At 39.4% G+C, this 26,281-nt stretch overlaps 1 protein-coding gene across 6 annotated transcripts in view; it reads left to right on the forward strand.

Annotated features, from left to right (window-relative positions):
- Positions 1–26,281, forward strand: part of APP (amyloid beta precursor protein) — a 228,924-nt gene that overhangs the window by 126,586 nt on the left and 76,057 nt on the right. For 2 of the 6 annotated variants that reach the window (XM_054579515.1, XM_054579519.1), the window contains exons 7-9: positions 9,528–9,695; positions 11,979–12,035; positions 23,751–23,884. In XM_054579515.1, the coding sequence (XP_054435490.1) occupies positions 9,528–9,695; positions 11,979–12,035; positions 23,751–23,884 (359 nt within the window). The remainder of the gene's footprint in view (positions 1–9,527; positions 9,696–11,978; positions 12,036–23,750; positions 23,885–26,281) is intronic. The other 4 variants (XM_054579524.1, XM_054579529.1, XM_054579534.1 and 1 more) reach the window with 2 other exon arrangements.

The following is a 26,281-nucleotide window of genomic DNA, read 5'->3' on the forward strand; positions in this document are numbered from 1 at the left end:
AAAGGCGACATCCATTTTATTGGTATAATAGCTGATATTTATAAACCTATATTAAAAATAAAAAAACGTTTAAATGTGGTCTCTGGGTTTAAATTCTTATGAATATGTATTTTATATTAAAATATCTACAATTAAATTTCATGTCCTGCTGAAAAGTGAACAAAGAGAGTATCAAATGCCACTGCATTTCCAGGTAGCATTTCATTTCTCATGGGTATTTGAACCTGTTGAGGAAGTCCATCTATTAAATGGACAGAAACACTGAGGTAGGTGGCCCTTTAAGCATCTCATATGATGATGAAGTTCAGAAGTTTGATATAAAAATTTGTTGCCTTGGGCTAGGTAACTGAACTCCACAGAATTAAATTGCTGTTCTCCTCCCTCCGGCAACCATGAATCTGCGAGAAGGACCACATGATTTCCTGCTGTTCCTCCCACTAACATCCACTGGGCGTTCCTGGGTATTGGCCTTGGCACTGGCTGCTGGGGACACAGGGATATGAACGAGGTGGCTGGCTTAGGTTGCTTTCCAGCCACACCTGCGCACTCACTCCTAGGGAGAAACAGGTCTCTCCAACCTGGCCAGGAAGGAACTTTGACAGCATGGTGGTTGGAAAATGCTTGGCCTAGAGACAGAAGTTCTAACTAAGACATCACCAAGAAGGTAGCAGTTTTGAGTGATTTTTAAAAGAAAATAGGGATTTGCGAGTTAAGAAGGCACCAAATAGAATGACCCAGAAAGATCGTTAAGTCAGCAGCTTGTATTGACCTCAGGGGTAGAGGAAACAAAGCCAAGCCTAATTCTCCTATCTCCCACGTTACCTGTCTGTAACAGATGTTATACTTCCAAGGTTTCCTATAATCCACTCATAGGATTCTAGCTTATCATTCATATTTAACTTTTCACAAAGTTTGGCGAAAACTGTGACCTTGACTTGCTGAATTATGAAAATGCGTTCATGCTCTGGTTGGAAGTCTCAGAGCAGCACACTGCCCCCAGGTGAATTCAAACCTCCATGGAGTACTTGGGAACAGGGTCCAGGGCTGATGGACCCTCCCTTTCAAGCAAGCCTTTACTCTGTGCTATGGCAAAGGGCAGTGAGATCTAGTCCTGTTGCTGGACCAGGATGTCAAGGGAACTCGTGTCAGCAGCAGATGAAGATGCGACAGGGGCGGCCTGTTCTTTGTGCCCTGCCCCATGGCACAGCAGCCATAGATTTTGAGGTGTTTGGTGGACTTTTTGATAGGGACCCCATGAAGCAGTTGATAAGTCCCTCTTTAGAAAGCCCTCTCAGATAGTGAGGTTAATTAAAATGTGAGAGTGAGGAACAGAGCCATAAAAAATTCTGTGTATGTATATACATTTATAACTTTTTATTGTTTTTACTAGCAAGTTTATTGATATACAATTTGCATACCATAAAGTATGGAGTCAGTGGTTTAATATATTCATGAAGATCTGCACTGTCCCATAGAAAATTATATTTTTCAACGTTCATGTTGCTGGAAATGTTACATGGCTAGGAGTGCTTACTTTTCATTCTTCCATTACTACACTGTTTTATTTGCGTATGGGTGCTTTAAAGTTAGAATAATGGAAATAATTAGCTAAAGGCATTTTAATACAATTATGTCTGCATTTATTAAAAATTTTTTTAAAAAAACATTTTCAGTCCAATATAGTTAAAAACCAGAAACTGATTTAAAAAAAAAAAGCTAGACTCTTTCAGCTTCCCCCAAATCATTTGCTGTTCAAAAAATATACAAATGCTTCATACACAACAATTGTATGTATTTACACAATGCAGAGTTGACATTTTTAGAAAATCAAACCTAATAAAAGAAATCCAGCAAATAAGAGAACAGTTTATTGAAATATGCATGTCATTTTCATAGACACGCCTTCTTACTAATCTCTGTCTGATTGGGGAGTAGATGCTTAAATTCCTTGGGCAAGTAGCAGAGTTGTAGATTTTAATGGAAATCTGTAGTTCCCTTACAGAAAAGTATGTTCTGGAGATCTTCATCATCAAGAACATAAATTTAAGAAAAAGAAATACCCTCACTCTCATAGTTACAATCTAAACACCTGTTTCTGTTAGCCTTGACCCATTTTGCCTTCCTAAACATTCATATTTGGTTTCCCTGTCTGACCTTTTGTGATTATGTTACAAAAATGTGAGAAGTCAAGGGGAGGCAAAACTGTGACTGAATGTCACAGAAAAATGATGTTGAAGAAAACTGTTCAGCTTTCAAGACAGAGGCCAAATTTTAAAGATTAACAGACTCTTAAAGTGGTTAAAGGATTTTGAAATAGGACAATTGTTAAAGGTGCACTGTATTTAACTTATAATGGTAAGACTGTTCAAGTTCAGTTATCTGTCTCTTTTTCTTAAATTTATACATGTTCTTGGCAAATACAATTTTTGAGACAGGAAATGAAAGTAATAAAGAATATGAGTAGAAATTTCGTATTGCTGTCCCATGATTTTAAGTTCCTAATGTGTCATGATAGAAGCAAAGAAAGACCCATTGGCCAACCCTCATGATTTTATCTGTTCTGGAATTTAATAGCATTTGTTACCGAAGATTTCTGAGGCGTTGGTAACTACTGCACGGTGGCCTCCGTCTCATGATTGCGCAAAATTACTCAAATGCTACAGGAGTCCTGCTGTTTTCCTGAGTGGTGTCAAGGCTTCTCAACCTCGGCGTCATTAATATTGGAGCCGGACAAGCCTTTGATGTGGGGACGGTCCTGTTCCTTGTAGGCTTTTTAGCAGGATCCCTGGCCTCTGCCCACTAGCTGCCAGGAACACCCCCAGTTGTGACAACCAGAAATGTCTCTAGTCATTGTTGACTGGCTCCTGGGAGGGGACAGGAGAAGATCTCTCTGGTCACAAACCGCTGGGCCATGACTCTGAGATGTACACTGACGACTGCCTTTGCATACGTGAGCAGAGAGCCTACCCCCGCAGTAGTCACCCATCTTAAATGGCAGCGGTACCACTTAACAGTGCTTTGCACCTTGTAGGTAGCCAGTGACCATTTTTTTGAATTTGAGAATAAGTAAAATAAAGCATAGGCTAAAAACAAAGTTGATAAACCCTCAATTAGTAGGATTAAAAGTATTTGATAAGATATATGAAGTAGTTTTATAACATCGAGACAAATCAGCTTACCATGTTTATTCATTAAATACTGCATGTGCATATTTGCCATGTAGGTAATGAGAGGTAGAGGAAACTGCTTTTCCAGTTTTCTTTTTTATTCTCCTCAAAGAAATTCATTCTCCCCAGTACCCTGCTATAAAATAGCAAATGGTTGTGGGCATTCATGTAGTGACCAGAGACACTTCTGTTCTCGGCTGGAAGCTGCCCGTCGTTTCTTCTGGGTACCATGACAAGAGACCAGTTAACATGGCAAGGTGGGCACCCTCAGCATCCTCCAGAAGAAGACATGGAACAGCAGGTCCATCCTTCCAGCCCTGACTCTCATATCTAGAAGCATCCTGTTTTAGCAATAACAGAAATGCTACGTAATTCTTCCTTTACAGAGAAGTGGTACAAAGGAGGTAAATTCCAAGTCTGGGGGTCTTTCCTCGACTGTCAGCTTTCTTCATTATTTTTCCCAATAAAAATAGAAGTTTTGATATCTCTAATGGTCTGGCATGCTGCAAGAATAGTATTACTTAAATTCAGATTTCTGAGAAGATTGAGTTTTCATAGATTTAAATATGAGTAAGAAAATTAAGGTACTGTTGGTATTGGATTAAAGGCAGAAGTATTAAAGCTGTTTCAGTGTGGCTTAAGATAGATATTCAGGGCAAAATTAAGTTTCTGATTTATTGATTGATTGATTTATATTTCTGATATATACACACACATATTTGAATCTTACAACTCTACCAAAATGTGTTACATCCCTGACTTCCCAAATATATGTACACTTCTTTTTTTTTTTTTAAGATTTTACTTATTTATTTTTAGAGAGAGGGAAAGGGAAGGAGAAAGAGAGAGAAACATCGCTGTGTGGTTGCCTCTCACATGCCCCCTACTGGGGATCTAACCCACAGCCCATGCATGTGCCGTGACTGGAAATCGAACTGGCAACCCTTTGATTCGCAGGCCAGCACTCAGTCCACTGAGCCATACCATCCAGGGCTGTGTACACTTCTTTTAATAAGCCAAAACCTATGCAACTTTTTACTAATCCTTTCCCTCTGATCTTTTTAGAAAGTGACTGAATCTTGTATGTCTACTTTTGACATTTCAGCTGCACATGAAAGATGTGGTTGATCATGGTGCTTCTCAAACATTAGTGTTCATGCAAGTCACCTGAGGCACTTGCTAAACACAGAGCCACGCAGTCTGGAATGGGTCTTGAGTCCCAGGTGGTGCTGGCCCTACTGGTCCTGGGACTGGTCCTCCAAGAGTGGCCGTTAGTAGCATTTCATGTCCCCCATCCTGGGCAGATTTAGGAGGCTGAGGCAGAGAGTAAGAAACTAAAAGGGAAAACCTTCCTTTCCTATGGTGGTGTTCTTGATATGTTATCAGATGTCACCAAGTATGCAAGGATCCTGATATGTCTACCCACCAAGCAATTATGTCGATTCAGCTGTCAAGACCAAACAAATTAGAAGAATCTTAAGATTTCCTTACTTACATAATTGCTATTAGTGTGACCTGTGCCCCATTTCCTGTCATTGGTATGGTACAGCCAACTCCTGGTCACCTGTAAAAGCTGATTATTAAAGTATTGAAGAATTTTGTGATCCATAACCATTGGTAGCTTGATATACCAATAATGGAAGTATTGACACCACAGAAATTGGCAAACAATATAAGCCCAAGTGTTTTCTTATTCGGGAGACAGCCAGCCTCAGAGTCAGTAAAAAAAAATTACTTTCTCTCATTTCCAACAAAGGCATGACATCCTGTCTTATTCAGAGTTTAGAGCTTCTTGTAATTCTCTGTTTTGCTTCAGACTAGCAACACAGCTTAGAGAAAAACAATTTGTTCCCACAACAGACAGGAAACAAAAGGGTCACGAAGTCATAGTAGTGCTTTTTCGTGAATGCTTGCCAACACCAGAGTACTGATTAGTAGTCTAAATACTTTACAAGTACATCTCCTCAGGTGGCGTTTTATAAATAACCTTTCATCATGGAGGGATGTGAGAATCAGGTCAGGTATAATTGGAGTGACAGATGTGTTGGATAGCCCGAGAGAATCAACACAACTCAGTGAAAAGCAAGTCAACTGCACGTATCTTCTAGAGACTTCCGTGACAAATTAGCACCCATCAGTTTGTACTGAGTCAGTGATTTCATTACTAGCACAGCTGTTCCCATCATTTGTTTATATATTTCAGCCCATATTTTAGGCTTACATGAGATTTGCCATAAGACTTTAGTTGAAGTTTGCTTGCCTAATTTTACATGTCTCTTTTTAGTAAAATATAATTGATTAGTAGATAATAAATATCTGACAATTTATTGCCTTGGTCATGTATAGAGGAATTTTCTTTTGGGTATGTTTTTTATTAACTACTTTCTCATATTTGCAAACATTATAAATTCTCTTTTCTATTAAAAGTACGTGTATCTACTGTTGTGAAGAAAAAAATTCTTAAAAAATAACTAGTTTTTTAGTATGTTAACTTTTTAAAATTTTCATCTGTAAGACTCAAACACAAATTTGACTACTTACTCTTCAACAGAATATAAGATCTATAAGATCAATTTTAATAATAAGCTCATGAAGTTTCACCCTATGGCACTATTAGAATTGTAGCAATAACTTAAGCTAAAAACTAAAGTTGAAATAAATGGTAGTGAGGTCATTTGTTTTCATTTTTAATGGATATAATTAACTAGATATATAAATATTTGATATATTAGATAAGCATATTTAGAAGATTTCAGTACTCTCATTGTTTTTATTTTGTCATTACATTAAACATCTGACTTATTACAAGATCCTACTATATTTGTCTTCTTTCCTTTGCCTTTCCTACTTTAAAATTGCAAAATATGTAATTTTTAACTCAAGGAACACAGATATACTTGCACTATGTATGAAATTTAATTGTGCATATATTCTTGCAGCATTTGGAGAAACTATGTTTCATAATTTTTTTGTTTTTTCACAATATCAGAATATACAATTCCTAGCTTTCTGTAAATAACTCTAGTTTGATTAGTTAGTTGGATTATTTAAGTGGTTGCTTTCAAAACATTAAATTGTATGCATTTCTTGTAATACAGGTTCTTACTTTACATACATTCCTATAGTCTGAGAGTAATTAAAATTTGGTTATGAAAAATGAAATAATAATAAAAAGCTTTACAGTATTCCAAAATTATTCTTCAGTTAGTGTTTTATTTAAAGCTAAGTGTTTGCTGATACGTTAACTTTGATGTTTAAAATGGCATTATAAATATGATATATTTGAAAACAGGGATTTTCTCCCCATCCTCCTTTACCACTTTAACAGCTGTCTTCATGCTGAATATTTTAAAAAGTGTAAAATTAGCATTCTAATTTTGGTTGTCCACAAAAAAATTGCTTCAATTCAAAATCCATTCAGAGTTAATTTTTTGTGGTTAAGCATTATTTTTGGACAGTGAATTACATAATCATTTTATACAATGTAGGATGCTCTAGCTCTGCTTCCATCTTGTGTTTGTATAATGTCGATTTTTACAAGGTGGAATTTAGTATTTGAACCAGCACAAATCTCAGCAAGGACCTACCTTACAAAGATCAAAAATGCACAGGGACATTATTTCAGCACAAAAACTCTCATACTGCTTTGTGTACCCAAGCATTTCAGTTTATTAAATGGTCTTTGTCTTGAAGGGCAAATAGAGCTGTCAGAAAAGAAGAGATAGTCTTCCCTGGCAGCAGAATTTAAGTAGATGACTCTTAGGAAACGTATTTGGGCTCTTAAAAGTTTAAGAATTAAGTATGAATAAACAAAGATTATTATTCCTTAGATGTCATGTAAGTTGGGGGCTGTGTTTCTAGTTAACTTTGAACATTCTGAGAAATATCCCTGCTTCTATTATTCTGGACAGATTTTTTCCTTCATTATTATATGCAGCATTTACTCTGAGTAGAAATAAAGGTGAATTAGAATTCAGAAAGTAAATTTAGCAAATGATCTCAAAATGTGAGTTTTCATTTATTATTTCAGGTTTTGAGAAGAGGATGAAGGTGTGAAAGGAAAATGCAGTTTTAATTTTCAGATAACTTCTGTCTCAGGTCATAGTAATGAAAGGTCTAATTTTACATGCTCTACATCTAGTGGGCGATACTATAAGTTTCCGCTGAGTGGTTATGGTAATCAAGATGAAACACTTTTCACTGAATTTTTTAGTGATTTTTGTAGATTAGGAGGAAGGAATTTTTCTATTCAAAAAAATAGTGTAAATATAAGCATTTAAAGTCTCTTGAGATTTCTTTTTTGCTGAATCCTTTTTTTTTTTCCATGCAGTTTATAAATTATATATTTCAGGACTCAATGCTTTAAAACTGCTACTTGGTTAAAATCTTCATTGGGTAGATTCCCTGGTATTTTCCCATTGCTAGAAAGTAATTTAAATGAAAGTTCCTCAAACTGAGATTTATAGCCCTTTGGCAGAATTACTCTGTGACAACAAGAGATTCCTGCAGGAGACAAGATTAGAATTCTAAGGCAAATTGAACTACAGACATTCCTCTTACATGGTTTTTAATGTGAGGGGGTTTTTGTTTGTTTGTTTGTTTGTTTTGCATTTTGGGGGAGGTACTTGTAGATTCATCTGCAGTGAAAGAATAGTACAAAGATACTCTGGCTGGCCTCCACTCAGTTTTTCCCATCTGCAGTGCAGTACCACAACTCTGAAGGTGACATTGGCCACTTACACTTCTGCAGCCCAAGGGTGTGCTGCTTCTCCTCTCTTTGGAGAGGCATTGGCTACCTCCGCTACTTATCAAGACCGTGTGTATAAGTACTAGCATAACACCTCCCCAGCACTGAACCCACGTCCATCCATCCACCTCTCCCAGACTAAACAAAGTTGTTTTTTTTAATTATATGGATAACTTTTTCGAAATGATGAAGAGTTAGAGAAAAGGTCAGCGAGATCAGACACTTGGTGTGCACTGCAGTAGAGTGGTCATACAAACACGAGTAAGAGATGGAAAGTGATCCATTTCACGCAGAGTCCACCCTGAAATCGGCTTAACTGCTCTAGGAAGTTTATGTTGTAGTCATAGTCAAAAGGAAAGTGATGGGAAACCACCAGGTTAATGGTTGATCAGCAGTGCTAATCGTTGGAGGGAAAAAGGAGATACCCATTCTTGCCTGTCTGGTCTCATTCTGGTGTGGAGCTGCTGAATCCACTCCTCCGTGGCAGTGGATCGGAACCAGCTGGACAGTGTGATCCCCTTTGATAGGTTCCAGACTGACGGAGACACATTCTCACCCCTGTTCTTCCAGGCTCATATGTGTCTACCCCTCTCAATACATTATGTATTTGACATTAGATTATCATACACTTATACCAGCTCTGACCACATACCATGGAGTTGATCACTATTCTGCACAATGTCCACAGACACCAAAATGATGAAACTTTTTGGGGTCATTTCAGGTCAGGAGTTTAGCAACCACAATGGTGTCAACAAGCACCAACGAAACATTCCAAAAAAAAGGGAGATTGTCACTCTCTCTGTGCCTTTTTTTTTGCTTTTTTTATATTGATGGATTAAGACACTCTGGAGATTCCAGAAGGAAATGTGGACCCATCATGTAGTTCTTTCTGTTTACTTAGTTGGCATGTAAGTGGACTTTGAGCTCTGGGTGCTTATTGTTGTTTGGGGCTCTATAAATTGACTGTAAGAAAAGGTTTCGTAGCCATTCAGAAAGAGATGGAAGAAAATAAAATGAGTACAATATTATGAAATGAATATGCCATTATGTTTCACACTTGGTATAGAAAACAACAATATATTTTAATGTCATTTGAGTTCTGGATCACCTTCAAAATATGCTTAATTATTTTATACTTCAAGTCAAGGCAGTCATTTATTAAAGAAAACCAGGTATTGACAAGAGTTTAAATTTTTTTGCCTCCTAACCAGACACAATTCTTCTACCTTTAAGTAATTTGAAGTTACTTTAAAAGGAGAGTTTATTTTTTCATAGTGAAGAAATGTTTCAATGTGCCCATACCTTGAGACATTTAATATTAATCTAAAAACAGCCAAAATATTTGTTCACCTCTAGCTGGAATCCTCTTATTACTACTGAGAGCTAAACTCATTAAACCAGGTATGAATGCATTGCTTTGTTTCAGAGATAATTCTAAGGTCCTGCTAGGTCATTAAATTCCTCAGTAAATGTTTGGCAGATGCTGCCTTATAAACCCAGTGCAAGTTACCACTGGGAGAACTAACGCATTAGAAAAGTAAACGTGTACATGAACAGTGAGCCAGTACCTTCTCATGCTAAATGTGGTTCCCCACATCTCCTCTGATTAGAGGTGTGCTCTGAACAAGCCGAGACGGGGCCATGCCGAGCAATGATCTCCCGCTGGTACTTTGATGTGACCGAGGGGAAGTGCGCCCCATTCTTTTACGGCGGATGTGGCGGCAACAGAAACAACTTTGACACAGAGGAGTACTGCATGGCCGTGTGTGGCAGCGTCAGTAAGTGGACCTTCCTCAAGCCTGGCCACCTTTCGTCTTTCTCGCCACTGACTATGCTCCCTGTAACAGATTGGTTTTCCTGGTTCTTGGGGATGGGTCTGTGCTACCACTAACCCCATTTCTGTCAGCCTCTCTAATTGGCAGCACCTCCTCCGGTATGTTCAATCACGAACCCACATGTCTTTCTCTGTACTAAAGCATGGCTGTGGGTGTGTTCTTTGACTAGTGTGGTGCATACATCTTGCCATCTCTAGGGACTCAAGTGCTTCTCTTTAAGCCACGCTGGAGTTGCTGTTTTGTCTTCTCAGCTGTTCTGCAAAGGTATACATATGTGTTTGTCCATGTGTGTGTGTGTTTACGTATGTGCATGTGCACTACATGTGCAAATAAAGTTTACCACTGGAAGCCTGGCCGACGATGCTTCGGTTGCATTGGTAAGACGTATTTGCTGTGATGGTTGCATTGGTAAGACATATTTGCTGTGATGAGTACTTTTGATTTATTTCATAACACGGGATTTTTATTGTGGTGGCAAGGAAATGGGACTGCATTGAGCACATACCATTCCAATGCCAGAGAGGGGGGAAATGTCTCTAGGGCCTCTGAGCTCACACATGGACATCTGCAAAGTGTTCATGTCTTCTCTTGGAGGTAGAAGAAAACTCTTAACATTAGAAAACTTCCATGAAATAAGGCTTAGGGACTTGAAGAAAAAGTTGAACTTGAAACTTTTCATGACTCTGAGGGACACGTAAATGATGTCCTGCTGATGTAAATGCGAGCTGAAACTTCCTCCACAGAGGCAGGTCTCAGAAAGTAATGCAGCAGACATGCGGGACTTCTGTCCTGAACAGCCTTCCAGGTTAAATTTCCAGTTTTAGTTTATTTTGTGTTCCTGAGTAAGAGGTTTTTAACTACTCAAGAAATACTTACTCAACTGGATTAATGAAAGATTAAATTCAGTAATCATGCGTTTTTTTGTTTGAGAGACTCCTGCGTTTTCTCCTTGGTCTTTGTGAGGGTGGCAGTCCCCATTTCCTGCCCGGGATTCATAGGGATCATCCAAATGATTTTCCGGTGCGATCATCGGATTAAGCTAAACAAAAACAGGACCCACACCATTAAGATCCTCTATTGTGAAGCCCGGTATCCAAGTGGAATCTGATGGAAAAGTTCCGGTTGGTCTCTTGTGTAAGAGATGACTCCGCTTCTGTCCTCTGGGAGAACAGGTGTAGGAACTGGTAACCCACAGGCATCTGTCCTGGCTCTGATGGGATGATTGCACCCTCTAACTCAAAAAACTCCTTTCTTCAGTTTCAAACAAAGAAGTTAATTAGGTCAGGTAACTGGGAACACAATGGGGGTTCTCTTGCCTGGACCTCTTGAACAAAGGGCCTTTGTTAAAGTGGTTCTGATTGGCGTGGCTGTTGGGGGAGATTTTCTGGCATTTTCCCTGAGAAATTTTTTTTTGGAGTGTAAATATGTATGCATATAATCTATAAGAAGGTATTTAAAAATTATTAGCAGTGATGGATTTGCCTCAAGAGTTAGAAACATTCTCCCAAAAAAATGAAAAAAAACCCAAAAACAAAAAACCCTACAGCAGCCCTTACACACACCCTCTGCATTTGATCAGTTTGGTTTGATCCAGGCTGGGAGCGAGCAGCAGGTACCTCGGGTCAGATGGAGTCTCTGGAGGTGCCCCGGGTGGCACACTTTTTTGCTGAGATTCATAAAAGGTGCATGCTCTCAACAAAGATGTAATGGATAAGCCAGGCAGTGCTTAGTTTCCGGGGAAGTGGGATACAGAATAATTTATCAAGAAAGCGAACGTGAGAGACTGAAAGTCAGTCAGTCAGGAAGGTGGACAGACAAGTGAAGAGTAAAGGCTCGACAAATAGCCATAGCTGAGAGCCAGAGGCTACCCTGTGAACAGAGGAAATGGGAGTGTTGCCGTGGAGAACAGATGGGAGGGAATTGGTGATGCTGGGCACTAAGGAGGGAGAATGGGAGCAAGAAATCCTTCAACAGGTACATTAGTGTACTAGCAGAGACAAAATACCCATCCTTGTGAGATGTCATTGTGGAAATGTATTTTATGTTTATATAGTTGGTTCCATGCTGGGGCCAAAATTCAGGACATTTGTTTATTTTTTGTTTTGAATTCCATGATTTTGTTTTTGTTTTTCCCTTTCATGAGTGGAATTGTGTGAGTGAGTTTTCAGTCATCGTTCCCATGTTTCTATTTTTGTTTTTAGTTATGTTCTTTTATTTTCTCCATAGTGTCCCAAAGTTTACTCAAGACTACCCCGGAGCCTCTTCCCCAAGATGCTGTTAAACGTATGTTGTAAATCACTTGGGGGCAGTGGGGAGGGGAGAAGTACGTTGCATGGCTGGCTTTTAAGCCCAGCATCCTCACCTTCTTTGCATGATTCTGTGTTTCTTGAATACCTTTTAATAAAATGTCTCTTTCCATTTCCTTGCTTGTAATTATGTCTGATTCTGGCAGACAACGTAAATGTCCGGCTAAGGCCCTTGACTAGGCTGCCTCTATTTCCGGTCAGTTTCCTTTTCAGTTAGCGTGGTTCTATAAACTATTATGTACATAACATTACTGTTGTGTTTTATTTGGCATTGCTGTTTTATTTCCTAAAGCTCACAGGCGCCACAGTTTAACAAGAGGCTATGTTTATAGGTGACTTGTTTCCCAGAAAAAAAACATTTAATGTGCATGCATTGTGCTAACTGCGGGTACTAATGCATATGCGCTGACTTCAGTTGTGTGTTGTAAGATAGCTGTTACACTTTAGGAAGTGAAAGGTCACTTCAGAATTCAGAACCATCTCTTCTGCCTGTCCCTGAATGCACATTAGTGGGACATGGTCATTAATATGTAGAGAAGGAACTTCCTCTAAAGGAGTATTACATCAACCTACCATGCAAGGCCTGTGCTTTGTGACTATTTCAGTTGGCAGATCCAATCTTCCTTGGTGTAACAATGCAGTGTCAGACTTACAATTTTTAAATTTGGATTACATCTGGAAACGGATTTATCCAGAGTTAGGTCAGGGATGGTGCATGGTATTGATGCTCGTGGTTACTGGAAGAAGACACTGACTTTCAGTTGTAGCTTAGAGATCATGAAAATTGGCATTTCTTGTTTGTTTCCTATTGGGGTGACATTGGTTAATAAAACTCTATAGGTTTCAGGTATACAGTTCTATAATACATCATCTGTATATTGTATTATGTGTTCACCAAGGCAAGCCTCATTCCATCAGCATAGAGCCCCCCTTTACCCTCTTCTTCCCATACCCCTTTCCCCTCTGGGAATCACCAGAAAATTAGCATTTTCCTATATTATCCACCAAAAAAAAAACTAGTCTCAAAATTGATGAAATCAATTATCTTTTTTAAAAAAGATAATTATAGTTGGAGAATTATGTCATTTACAAAATAGGCTATCATAGAAAAGTTTTTTAATGGCCTCCATAAGATTCAAATGCATTCAAATTACATACAACTTTTGAAGGATGTGGTTTTTACTATCACAACAAACATATTTCCTATGATGGTGAAAAAGCATTCTTTTTAAGAAATGGGAAGTATTGGGAGTGAGTAGACATAGAAGGAGTAGGGAAAACCTTAGAAATCACACTGTAAGATTGATAATACATTGATCTGTATGGCATGTTGGATTTCACTAGGCATTTTCATGGATCATTTATTTTTCTCAGGAACACTCCGTGGGCATTTTCCTCATTTCCTTTGTGCACATGAGAAAATGAGGCTTTAAGGGCTTAGTGACTTTTCTTGCCCAGCCATCAGAAATGACAGGACCAGGCCTGAAACCTACATGATATTTTGACTGTGCTCCATACTCCAAATGGGCAAGAAGTTGGTTCTGACATTGTTTTCTAGATTAGAAAAAGTGTATTTGAGGTTCAGAAGCATACTTTAAGAATATAGAAGGTAGTAGAAATTGGATGAAATATATTAAAAACATTTTTTGAAAATGCCATGAATAGAGCATGCCTCAACGAATGAAATGTCTCTCCCATCCTTTTACAAAGCAATGTATGTTTTAAGTTCTATTTTATATTATTTTAGCATATAAAAATAATTGTATTTTCTCATTAATTAATGGAAATGAACATTGTCATTTGATAAATTTATTTTCTTGAAGTACTTGAATCCTCAGCTCTTCCAAAAAGACATTGACAATTTTTCTCAGTGTCCTCTTTCCCAGTAATTTTCTTCCTCTATTTGTAGTGTGTTTGGGACCCTGACACTTTTCTCTTCCAGGAGGGCGAAGTGTGATTTTGGCAGTTACATTTTCTTATCTACCTACAGAGACTCTTCAATCACAGCAAGTGAAGGGTTTTGCAGTGTTAGTACAGACTGGAGAAAGCATATAATTTTTAGTTATTTATAGCCTGGGCAGCTATACTATCTTATTTATAGCAAAGCTGCACATTTGAATTGAAAAAGTCATGGTCATCTGGAGGTCAAATGCAGACAGCAGACTGGAGTTGGAGAAAAATGAGCCAGAACTAGAAAGGGGAAGAGGCCCCTTTGATTTGGCAAATTGGGCTTGCACTTGGCTCCTTCCCCAACCTAGGGCTCCTTAATCTAACTGGAGGGTATCTCTTCTCACAACGGTGGTGGGTTTTACGGGTTTCTCCATCTGAGTTACTTCCAGTCAAATAATAAATGTGAACTGAAATAAACGCTCTTCAGTTAAACTGATACAAGATTGCACGTATTAGAGAAAAGGTGTGATGGTCTACATTATAAATACAATACTTTTCCTGTCAAGACTTAGTACTATAATTATATATTTCTCTATTTTAAGTCTTTGTCATAAAAAACAACTTTGAACATTGCAGTTTTAAGGGACACTTAATTTGGGGGGCATTGTTATCATACGTAATAATTAAACTATTGCTATAAAGGGTAGAGATGTGATGCTGAGAGCTTTCATTTGACAAATAAATTTATGGATCTGAATCCTTTTAAAAACCCCTTTCCCATTTGGGATAAAGAATCTTATGAGACCCGAATTGTTTCTGACATTACTTTTGTGTCTGACCATTTGGGTTTAAAACAATGCAAGTTTCACATTCAGTCTTCCCAGTGCAATCTTTGTGAACAGTAACATCACTACATATATATTTAGTTGATTGGTTTGTTTCCAATGAGAGTATGATCTTTTTTGGTTTGTTTTTGTAGTACTCTCCCCATCAGATTGCATCTCAAAAGGCAAACAGACTCTTTTATGGCATTTCATGTCACAAAGAGCATCATGCCCATTTGTAGTCAGCCGACTACACCACCGGGTCTGACAAAAGAGAATGACAGATGACCTTTTCTGCCCCTTTTCTTGGGGTGAGTTGTGGTACAAACAACACCTAAAGCAAGGTCTCAGCTTCTACATCATTGACATTTTGGGTTGGATAATTCACTCTCATGGGTGCATGGAGGAGGTTGAGCAGCATCCCTGGCCTCTACCCACTCGATGCCAGTAACACCACCCCAGCTGTGAAGACTAAAAATATCTCTGGACTTTGCCAAATGTGCCCTCCCTGGGGGTTGGGGGAGCATAAAAATCACCCTCTTTGGAGAACCTCTGATATCCACTAATAGTGTGCCCGTATCTGATTCAGAAATATAACCAGGCTGATGTAAACATGTACACTTTCCATACATTTGAAGGCATGTTGAAGTGTTAGAATGTGAGAAGCCTCCAATTTTCCACAGATGTCCATGAAATTGAACTTGTGAGGACACCATTGTAGCCCTCGATATTTGCAAGTTAAGGTAGAAGCTGCTGTTCTGACTTTGGCATTTGTTAGCGGTCTCATCGTTTTCCTACCCTAATATAAGCACTGCTAAGGGAGCAGAGAATAACCAGCACACGCCTGGGTTGGAAGTGCATGTTCACTGTACACAACCCCATCCTCCTCTCTCTGTGTCTTCCTGCAAAGGTACCACAGAGCCTTGCTTACACAGGCCACTTGGCATTTAACATGTGTCTTGGGATCATGTTTATGGCCTTAGGGTCTCTGTAAAGGTGCAGATCTAGCCTCATGCAAGATTGGGGAAGCAATACAAATTGATATCCACTCACATCCAAATGGCCCACAAAGAACACACTAGTCCTCTTCCAGAGAATATATAAAATCAGGCCAAACCAGCATCCGAAGTTCTAAGGTTGTTGCTTTACAAGTACACAACTTGCAAATTGTGGATAACTCCCTATGTGGCCTTTGAATGGAATGTGTCACCCTAGCCCAGAGTTGTACTGTCATAACATCAAGGCCATTTAGTCTTTGGCCAGACTTGAACCATTGTTCTTAATCACACTGTGCTTGTTCTTCTGATTGCGAAATAGCAACTCTTAGTTTCCGTTAACTACATTCCCTAATACTGACGGAACTGTGATATTTTTATAAAACTGCCAAGCATTATTTAAAACAATTAAAAGACATGGTGGTACATTAAATTATATGTCACATCAGTGCCAGTAAAACCTATTAGATTAACAGGCATGAGACGCTACATCTTTGGTATGCAGAAATGATCAGGATAAAAAGATTTGAGCTGTCATGGTGAGAACCCCAAACATGGAGAATTATTGATTTGCTCAGCAAACCTGCATTTAAAAAGGGGGTGGGGGGAACTTATTTACTCAGGACAATGAGAGAGAGAGAGAGAGAGAAAAGAAAGAAAGAAAAAAAGAGCTCATTATATATGTGTTCTATTATTTAGCTATTTCCAAAGAAGAGTAAACAGTTTAACAAAGGCTCAGCAAAAGTTGTCTCAAAAAAGCCAGATAGTTAATAGTTGAGGTTTTCGTAGACCATGTGGTCTCTGTTACAAGTACTCAACTCAGTAGTTGTCACATGATAGTAGCCACAGCCAACTGACAACTAAATAGATACAACAGTGTCCAGTAAAACTTTATTTACAAAAACAGACCAGCAGGCCAGCCTCTGGCTTAATAATTTTAAGCCCTGGGTATGCTGGTGATGAGCTAGGTCTTTTAAAGAACACCAGTGGAGTAAATAAAATACTACCCTGCTTTCAATAGCTTGACAGTGTCACTGATGAGATGAGACCCAAGTATGGGATGGAATTAAATGACAATATAAAGTAAAATATACAAGTGTAGGGAAAACTTGCTATGTAAGGCTGGAATAAAATGAAATCAGTCTTATCCTTAAGACCTCCATAGAGGTTAAGAGTTCCATCTGGCTTTACCTGCTACAGTTTCTATGAAAGCAGACAATATTAAAGATTTTGACTTTTTGAACTCATCTGTTGAGTGTTGAGCAACTGTAACAGGTCATCCTTTTATGATCCACCATTAATGAAGTTGAAAATTGCTTCCAGCAAATTGACCAAAAAAAAAAAAAAAACCCCAATAACTGAAGATTAAGAAAGTCCAGAGGCGAGTCATTTTCACTATTGCTTCTCTCTCTCTCTCTCTCTCCCTCTCCCCCTCCCCCTCCCTCCCTCTCCCTCTCTCCCTCCCCCCCCCCCAAACACACTGGATTCAGACTTAATGCTTCTCAATTTTTGGTGCATTGCATTAAGTAGGATGTAGATATTAATAAAAATAACACCAGCATTCATTCTTTCATGCTCATTTCACATATTTGACAAAATTCCCATGTCAGTGCGTGCCTGTAAGACATAAAAAAGAAATGTAGGTTGGCTAGAGTAGAGTAAACACAGCATAGATTACATTTTTATTACCTATGCCCACATGATGCATTGATAGTCTGCCAGCCATGATCACGCTGACTGTAAAATAATGATACAAGGGCACGTCGAGGAAAGCGCCTTTGTTCTTTCTGTTTTTAGAGAGTGTGTAACCACATTTAAGGATCACAAACTATTTTCACATTATAAATGGTTCTTCTAACTCAGATTTGGTGGCGGTGATAGATCTTCGAGTTTCACATGTGATAGGGATTTTTGCTGTTTCAGAATTGGAGAAATGGAGCCCTTTAAAAAAAAAAAGTTAAGGCAGCAGCCTACAAAGCTTTGCCATGTTTTGAGATTAAATTTTCACATAAAATTGTTCTTTACAGGTGTACATTTCACCTATATATAAATTATCCCCATTGCCACCTCTCATATAAATCACAGCCATTTCAAGTGACAGTATTGCCAGCTCTGTATAAAATAGCATTTTCAGTGATAAGGCAATGACTTACATAGGTCTTAATTTACTTTCATTTTCTATTGTCATTGCTATAGAGGTAACACATTGCCTTTCTGCTGGCAAAAGGAGACTAATCAAATTTTCTTGTTAGAATCTAATGTTAGTATATTGACTAGATGCCATTTATGGGTTTCTGCTAAGGGAAATATTTGCCTTGTGGCCTGGTGTAGGTGGTTGTAGTTGTTACCGTTTGCAGATGGGATTATTCCTCTTTTTGCATCCTGAGCCCATTATGACTATAAATTTATGTGTCACCCTAGAAAGTGAGGAAACAAACGCATATTGAAGTAATTGGGGCAATTTTTCATGATGTCTCTGGTTTTGGACTCCACGTTCTTGCTGTCTTTAGTGTGAATATGAAATGGAACACAAGGCCGTGGTCATAAAAATCAGAGCTGGAACGGGTGTTTGGTGTGTGGACACTCAAAATTGGACATTGTGTCTGACAGAGGGTCCCTGCAAGTGGGCAAGGAGAGTGACTTCTACTGCATTCTGCAGATAATACCAGGTTCCACCCTGTGTGGAAGTACTGCCCTTATCATTAAAACGGGGAAACACAGGAACGGAAATGTTTTTGCTGGCATTGAGTCCCCAGTAGCGGCAGTGTATTGTGTGACAGGGACCTTGGGAACAGTACTAGGGTTCATTAATAAACTGAAAGCAAATCTGCTCCTCTACACCCCCCACCCACCCCCCTCTCAAAAAATCGAGCTGTGGCGAGGGCTACGAGGAGATGACAGTGTGAGTCGGAAGTGTGGTGGCAGGTCTGGGCGCATCGGTTCTGAAACTGAAATGAACCCGCGCACGTGTGAGAGCGGTATCTCAGTGTTTGGTTACCTGTGGTTTAGGTAACAGCGTTTTGTGCTAAGAGGAGTGAATCTGATCCCTCCCGTCTGTGTTGCGGGGAGTGAGGCGGGGGCGGGGGGAGGTGCAGTGAGAACCCCTCACAACCTCCTTGCTACTTTTCCAAACCACCCTCCCCTTTGTGTTTTACTCTTTAAAGATCCCCTTCTGCTGGCCTTGTCCCTTAGCAGAGTGATCCTTTAAAGCACGTTTCTGCCCTCCTCAAACAGCCCGCGTTGGCTCTGCCCCGCTCCCTGCTGTCTCCCTTGCTTCTTCAGCTCAGGCCACATCCACCTTGCTCGGCTTGGAATTTTGCAGGCACACTCACCACTTAGGGCCTTTGAGGGAGTTTCTCCCTCTGCCTGCCCTGCTCTTGCTGCAGGTAACTGGAAAGGGAGGCTTTCCTGTAAAGGTCACCTGTGCAGTGAGACCCAGCCTGGCCACTTCCTAACTGCCGACTCCCGGCCCTCCCAGTTCTCCCCAACGCCACTGTTTCTCTTTTTCCCCATAATACAGATTCTATGTGAACTATGGGATGGATGTTTCTTTTACTCGAACACAGTTCCGCAAGGACAAGGGTCTTTGTTTGCGCATTGGTTTCTCCCCCGTGCCTCACATAAAGTAGAAGCTGCAATTTTACTTGGAGGAATAAAGGAATGAGCAAGCTCTCTGAAAGCAGCCTAGCCTACTTCTGGGCTACTGTCTCGGCTTCTCAGATACCTCTGGCCTCCCAGGGTTGCAAAAGGAAAAGGGGGATGAGGCTTCTATCAAAAGCATTTCCCATCCAGAATTGTACTGAGCTTTTAGAAGCAGAATGCTCGTCTTGAGGCAGTAATGTGCCGTGAGTTGGACCTGGCTTTCTGCTGTATTGTTTTCATTTGGTATTAGGTGTACACACCCATGCTCGGCATAAAAAGGTATGCGTCCTGCCATATGCTACCAGGCTGTTAGGAGACTAAGAAAACGGATATGAAGGTCATCTGAACGTTAAGAGACATGTCAATGATGGCGGGAGTGCTGTTGAGGATGTGGCAGCTAGAGGTCAACATCTAAAGCTAAAAATGCTTAACCTTGAGTTTTAAGTCTCTAGTTTTCTTTGGAAAGGTGACTCTACCCTGCAAGCTTGCTTGTAGAAGGTATGAATGAGCATGTCGAAGCCAGGGCTGAGGGCTAAAAGATTCAGGATCTGTGGGATCTTTTCCTTTGACCCTAGTTTCATAATCCTGCTTCAGGCGAGCGCTGGCTGGAGGTGATTTACCCGATAGCAGCACACGAGGGCAGGAAGAGCTTAGCAAATAGGCCAACAGACACCATAACAAAGCATATTTTTGGCCAGATCATGTTGTTCATTAACCAAAACAAGCCCTTTCCAGTGCCCTAGACATGTCAATGGATTAGCCCTTTACCCCTCTAAATATTAACTTTATAACCTTTTCATGGTTTTCCAAACCCTAAATTCAGATTTATTTGTGTGTGTCTGGGGGATGTGAGGGAGCATGTTAAATGATAGTATTTCCCCTCTTTGCAGTATATGTAATACAGTAGCTTTTTCTTCTCCCCACATGTTAAATGAGAACATGTGTCAGGTGACCAGCACAGTGGACCCTCATGAATGGAGGCTTTATGATTTGGCCAACTTGGAAATCTGGGCTCATATCCCGGTATCTAGGGCACCTCCGAGGTACCTGAGCAGTATAAACTGCTTTGCAGAAGTTTAGAAACACCACAAAAATGAACCCACCTAAAGCCAATTTGTTTTCACTTTCTAAGTGGTTCAGGTGACCCAAGTGACTGTGAGGCACAGCTCCCCGTTTCTTTGTGCCCTGGAGTATACTCTGATATTCCCTGAGCCTCTCCTTCCCCAAAGGAGGTACCTTGAAAGAGCTGAGACACGGAGCACAGGCTTCCACGCTCCCGCCACCATCCTTGTTATGATGTCTCTGGTCTCCCGCAGACGTCATGACACAGTGGCAGCCAGTCCTGGTACGAGTGTCTTCAGGGTGTAGGAATATTGGAGAAATAGAAGATGGGCTCTCTGTATACACTCTTCCTTAAAATCTTCTCCCCACCCTCCTCACCAGCTGCAGGGTAGTGATGATGAAATACTAAATCCACTTTAAAATATCAAGATGTGTCATCCTTCTCTCCTTGACGGGGTAGGGATCTGGTCTGCGGGTCGGGGTAGGGACCTGGTCTGCGGGTCGGTATGAATACAGGAAGACTTCACACACACCTGTTGAGGTGCATTGTTAGGATGAGTGGCTAAAATGTTTGAATGAAAGATTAAAGGATTGAAAGCTTCCCTTAAAGCTCTCAACTGGGGACACAGAGGTCACTAACAAGGATTTATTCTAAAAGAAAAATATCTTGATGGAATGGAATAAATAGGTAACGCAATCTCCATTTATTTCCGTGTGCTTAAAAAAGGTTTAATGCTGAAAGTATTCTCAATCCTGTTAAATGTATATCATCTGCTCGTGTCTTTATTTCTCTTTTTATTCTTAATATTATAAAACTATATTTCAACTTAGGCTAATGAGACTCAGGTTTTAGTGTTTTCCTCCATCCGTAACAATAGACAATATTTGCAAATCGTAAGAGTTGGAGAACTTTTCTGCTTATGTAGTAACGTTTATAATTCCGCTCTTCCAAAGAGGGTGCTGTGATATGGCGAACACACTCACAGCCCCTGGCTATCCTCATCAGAGAATAGAGCCCCAGACATTTTTATTTATTCAAAATGTCAAATATGATTTGCTTAATTTTGTCATTCTGCCTGATTGTGCTATGCCAAAAAGAATTTTAACTTGTTATCATTGCAGCTGTACCAATAATGACAATTAAAAACCATGGGAAACATTTAAAATGCTAAATGCTCTCCATTGTAAGTTGGGAAGATGATGAAGTTAAAAATACTTGCACGGTGATTTGCTTGAGTTGCAGGAAAACATTTACCTGTGTTTATTTTTTTTTGTTTGTTTATTATTTTTTTACAGAAAAAGATTTTAAATTGAAAATTATCTTTTAGTCTTAAAGTTAAGAACTCGTTTTTAATAACGTCAGCTTTTTATGTGGATTATACAGAAAATTTCTTAGAAAAAATCCATATTTTTCCTGCAGTTGGTACTTTACGATCCTCTGTGTAATTTATTTTCAGTCAATTTGAAAGAAAAATAGCTCATTTTTCTATGTTGGCATAAGTTCTGAATTTTAAATTAGGATATAATAAGTGAAAGAGGAAGGAAGTATGGTAACAGGAAATCATCTTTCTCCAGGGAGACTAACGTATGGTGTGGATCTCATACTCCTAATACTCCTAGTCCATTGCTGTGATAGGTGAAGAAACTGGAACACAGAGTCCTTATGTTATAGCCCTAGGTCTCAGCTTGGCTAAGATTGAAATCAAGCTGTGCCTAATTGCAAAGCTCATACTCTTTCCTTTCTTCTTCCCTTTGCTATTGAAATATCCTCTCTCCCTCATCTACTGAACAGAGCTGGGGACAGATGTTTTTCAATATGTATACCCCGTGCCAAGCCCAGACCACTTGACTCAAAATCCTCTGGTCGGGGTGTAGGAGGTAGATGCACAAGTATTGGAAAAAATTTCAGGAGTATGTCCTACATCCTTCCTTCCACTTGAAAGGCTGAATAGATATCTAAACTGCCTTTAAAAAAAATAATAATAATTATCAGGCAGTGATTGGAATAGAAGGAACGAAACCACAGTGAATGTTTCTCTTTAAAGATAATATTTAATTATATAACAAAAAATTCTCTGGTTTTGGTGCAGATCTTGGGGCCAATGGATTGTTAACATTCCAATGTTTTTTTGAAGCACTGTAAAATACATTTATCTTAGAGTTTAGTTTCAAAATCACATAACCATAAATTCTTCTCAGTCAAGTCCTCTTTGGAATATTTTATTTCAAATATAATGGTCCAGTGATTAAGTGAAGAATATTTAAACATTAGTGATACTTGAATTACCTTTTGAATAAAAAACAAATTGATTTGACCTGAGAACATAGTGCAAACACCTAATTTTATTTTGGATTTGTTTTTTTGTTTTTTTTTGGTTGACTTAATATCAAAAATTTTTTTAACTTAAAAAAATCTCCCAAATGCTCTAAATTCTTACTAGTCGTTATGGATCTTCTGGAAAACTGCTTGTATAGGTATTATCATTCACTCGGCATGTGAATTAAGACATTTTTGTTTATAATACACACTTCAATTCTGTGGGTATTTATGTTTCCACATAATATAGCAGTCTGAGTTGCAATTCAGTGATATTGCTCAGAAGTATTAGTGGGACTCAGAATAGAAATCACTTTTCTTTTTGAAAACTAGTAGAATGAATCAGTTGACAGTAGCCAAATTTGTGAAAGTAAAACGTTTCTTTTGTGCATTCAAAAATTCATTTATTGACTTCTAAAGATTTTTGGTGGTGTTTAAAATATTTCCTCACAAAAGATGGCTTGTAATCAAACTATTTAAAATATAGAGTGTAGAGTGTCAGATTTACCTCTACTCTGGTGCAATTATTCTGCAATAGGCTAATTTTGAGATTTCTTTGGTTTTTGCAGGAATCTTAAGTCATAGTATCGATTATGCATCATTTACGTTCAAGAATACGAAACTTAATTTAGCAAAGCATAGGAATTTAGGACAACATGTCTGTATTGAACGCCAACTGTTTTGGCTCGATGCCTGCTTGTTTTGCAAAGAATTTTAAATATAATACTATAGTCACTGAATGGGCTAGTTTCAAGATTTTCTTTTACCTGATTCTTAAAAGGGGCGACACTCATCTCACTGTGCTGGGAAGCGTCTCGTGGTATTCTCTCAAACAGCATTAACACCTTGTATGTGCTTCTGTACTAAATTCTTTGCTCTGGAGTAAACAAAAAACAGGGCTCTCTTTGAAATGATTGGCTAGTCTGTGTCTCTTCTCCAACTTCCTTTCCTTCTACTTTTAGTTCCTACAACAGCAGCCAGCACCCCTGATGCTGTTGACAAGTACCTCGAGACACCTGGAGATGAGAATGAGCACGCCCATTTCCAGAAAGCCAAAGAGAGGTTGGAGGCCAAGCACCGAGAGAGAATGTCCCAGGTAATGTGGTTTATTCACGCTTCCGCCCTACAATAAAGGGGAAGTCTGGTCTTGCCTCTGCCTCAAGTCTCCACAGGGACCTGGTGACAGGTGACTATCTAGGGGTGGGCAAGGTCTTTAATTTTATCCAGACCCTTAAAGACATAGTCTTCATTTTAAATGTTTGCTATAGGATATTGATTTGGGGGGAGGATCTGTATCCTTCTGAGCATCCCACCTAGGAAAGATCCAGGTGTTGTAAGTATAAGAGAATTTTATTAGCAGCAATTCAGTGTTTACAACATTCTCAATGCTGTTATTGCTCTATATGTAGAGTACCTGTAACTATCATGTCGTGAATTAAAATCTGTTAAAACGTTCTTTAGTTACTGTTAAAGAATATTTTTGTATTAAACATTTGATTATTATATCTTCGAACCAATCGTTTCTTACCATGCTCATTCACAGGACAATAGAAACTTAAAACTAAAGTGAAACATAATGATTTCATCTAGTCCCATATATTTTTTAAGATCAAGAGAGGTCATGACTAGACTATAGTAATCATGTCTATTTATCTTCTGTCCCTTCTGATGATTTGGCATCTGAGACCTCACTAACGCGAGGGAGACAGCCCTCCAGGGGCGAGCAGATTCTCAGAAGTAGCAAATGACTGGCCTATAAACACATCTTTCCAGTACAAACCAAACCCTCAAAACCCATACCCCCAACTGCCTTTTTCTTTGGGCTCTTACTCTCCAGCCACTATCAACCCGCCGTACTAGCCTCACAACTAGGTGCCAGACACCTAAGAACAGACAGTCCCTGTACTCTAGGGCCCATCCAAGTTACCCCAGGTAGTCAGTCCTAAACTTGTTAGCCATTTTACCCTGTCTTGCTCATTCCTTGCCTCACAAGCCACAGTAAAGAATAAACGTTTTTATCCATGTTTGTTTGTTTTTTTCTTGCTTTCTCTGCCCCCTGACTGACCCTTCTGCTTCTGCATGTGACTTGCTTGGAAACTAAGCAAGAAATTTACCTTTTCGGTGATAGTCATCCCTGATGTGTTGGCCTTACCATACCTGCATAGCATAGCACGTGTTTTAAAACATAGAACTACTAATGTATCTATAGGCACAATACAACACAATCCCCCCCGCCTTTTTTTAGGAGAGTAACCACAGTACTTGGAACTACTTAAGAATAAACTTCAAGGGAAGGAAAAATTATAATCACAATACTTGGGCTCTGGAATACAATGCACAGTTCTGGGTATTGTCCTTAATGGAAACTCAAACGGGAGTTGAACTACAGAGCTAGCTCTAGCAGAATAGTGAGGCTTCACCTGAAGCCAGTTCTTGCGAAAAATAGGATTTTTCTTTAGGAAAGACACAAGTCGACGTGTGGCCTCTGTTTAAAAAGCAAGGACATCTGTGAGCGGTACTCATTACCACTGAGATGATGTCCTTTAAACTTAAACTCTATCTCATTTCTCATTTCTGAAGGTGTCAGGCTTCCCACTGACCTCAAAGTCCGTCTCTGAGACAAAAAAAGAAAAAGAACAAGAACAAGAATAAATACTGAATGTTCAACTAGGCATCCCCAGTTCTTACCCTCATAGCCCAGCCCTCAGACTTCCTACTTCTTCCACCCCAACTGCTTCCGTCATATTGGTAGCATTAAACAGCTGCTGGCCTCTGCTCCACACCTGCGTAGGCCATCTTGGCCTTCCCGTCACCGTCAGAACTCACTGCCTCTGGAAATGCCCTTCCATTCTCCCTCACATCGGCAAGATTCACCCATTCCTTATACCCCACGCCGTCCTCGGGAAGGGACAAGCAGTCTTGCTTTTCACTCAGCTCTGTATATTTGATCCTCAGTTTTATTAGTGATTATTATATATATAAAATTATAAATATATATTAACATATATAACTTTATACGTTGTGTGTGTGTATAGTGGTTGGTCTAGAAAGTAGGCAGCCACGTAATATGAAAAATAGAGATATTTATTGAAGAAGATACAAGAAACATTGTACTTAGGACAAAGATGCTTCAGTCCCCTTCAAAGTAGGCGCCTTGGGACCTCACATAGTTCTCGCAGTCACCATCAGCTGCCCCATCATATTTTCCTGAATCTCATCGATGGTATGAAATCTCTTCCTTTTCAACGGTGACTTTAGTTTTGGGAAAAGCCAGAAGTCACAGGGCACCAAATCTGGGCTATTGCGGGGCTGAGTCACCTGGGTGATTTGATGTTTCACCAAAAAACTCTGCACAAGACATGATGCATGAGCAGAAACATTGTCATGATGAAGCTGCCAGTCACCATTCGCCCATAGCTGTGGCCTTCTGAATCATTTGAACAGTTTCTACAGAGGAATATTCAAGCTTAATGCAAAATTTGATGGGGATTCA

This window comes from Pteronotus mesoamericanus, unplaced genomic scaffold (genome assembly GCF_021234165.1).
Source record: "Pteronotus mesoamericanus isolate MK-2021 breed Mesoamerican mustached bat unplaced genomic scaffold, CSHL_Meso_final contig_116, whole genome shotgun sequence".
NCBI classification, from domain to species: Eukaryota; Metazoa; Chordata; class Mammalia; order Chiroptera; family Mormoopidae; genus Pteronotus; species Pteronotus mesoamericanus.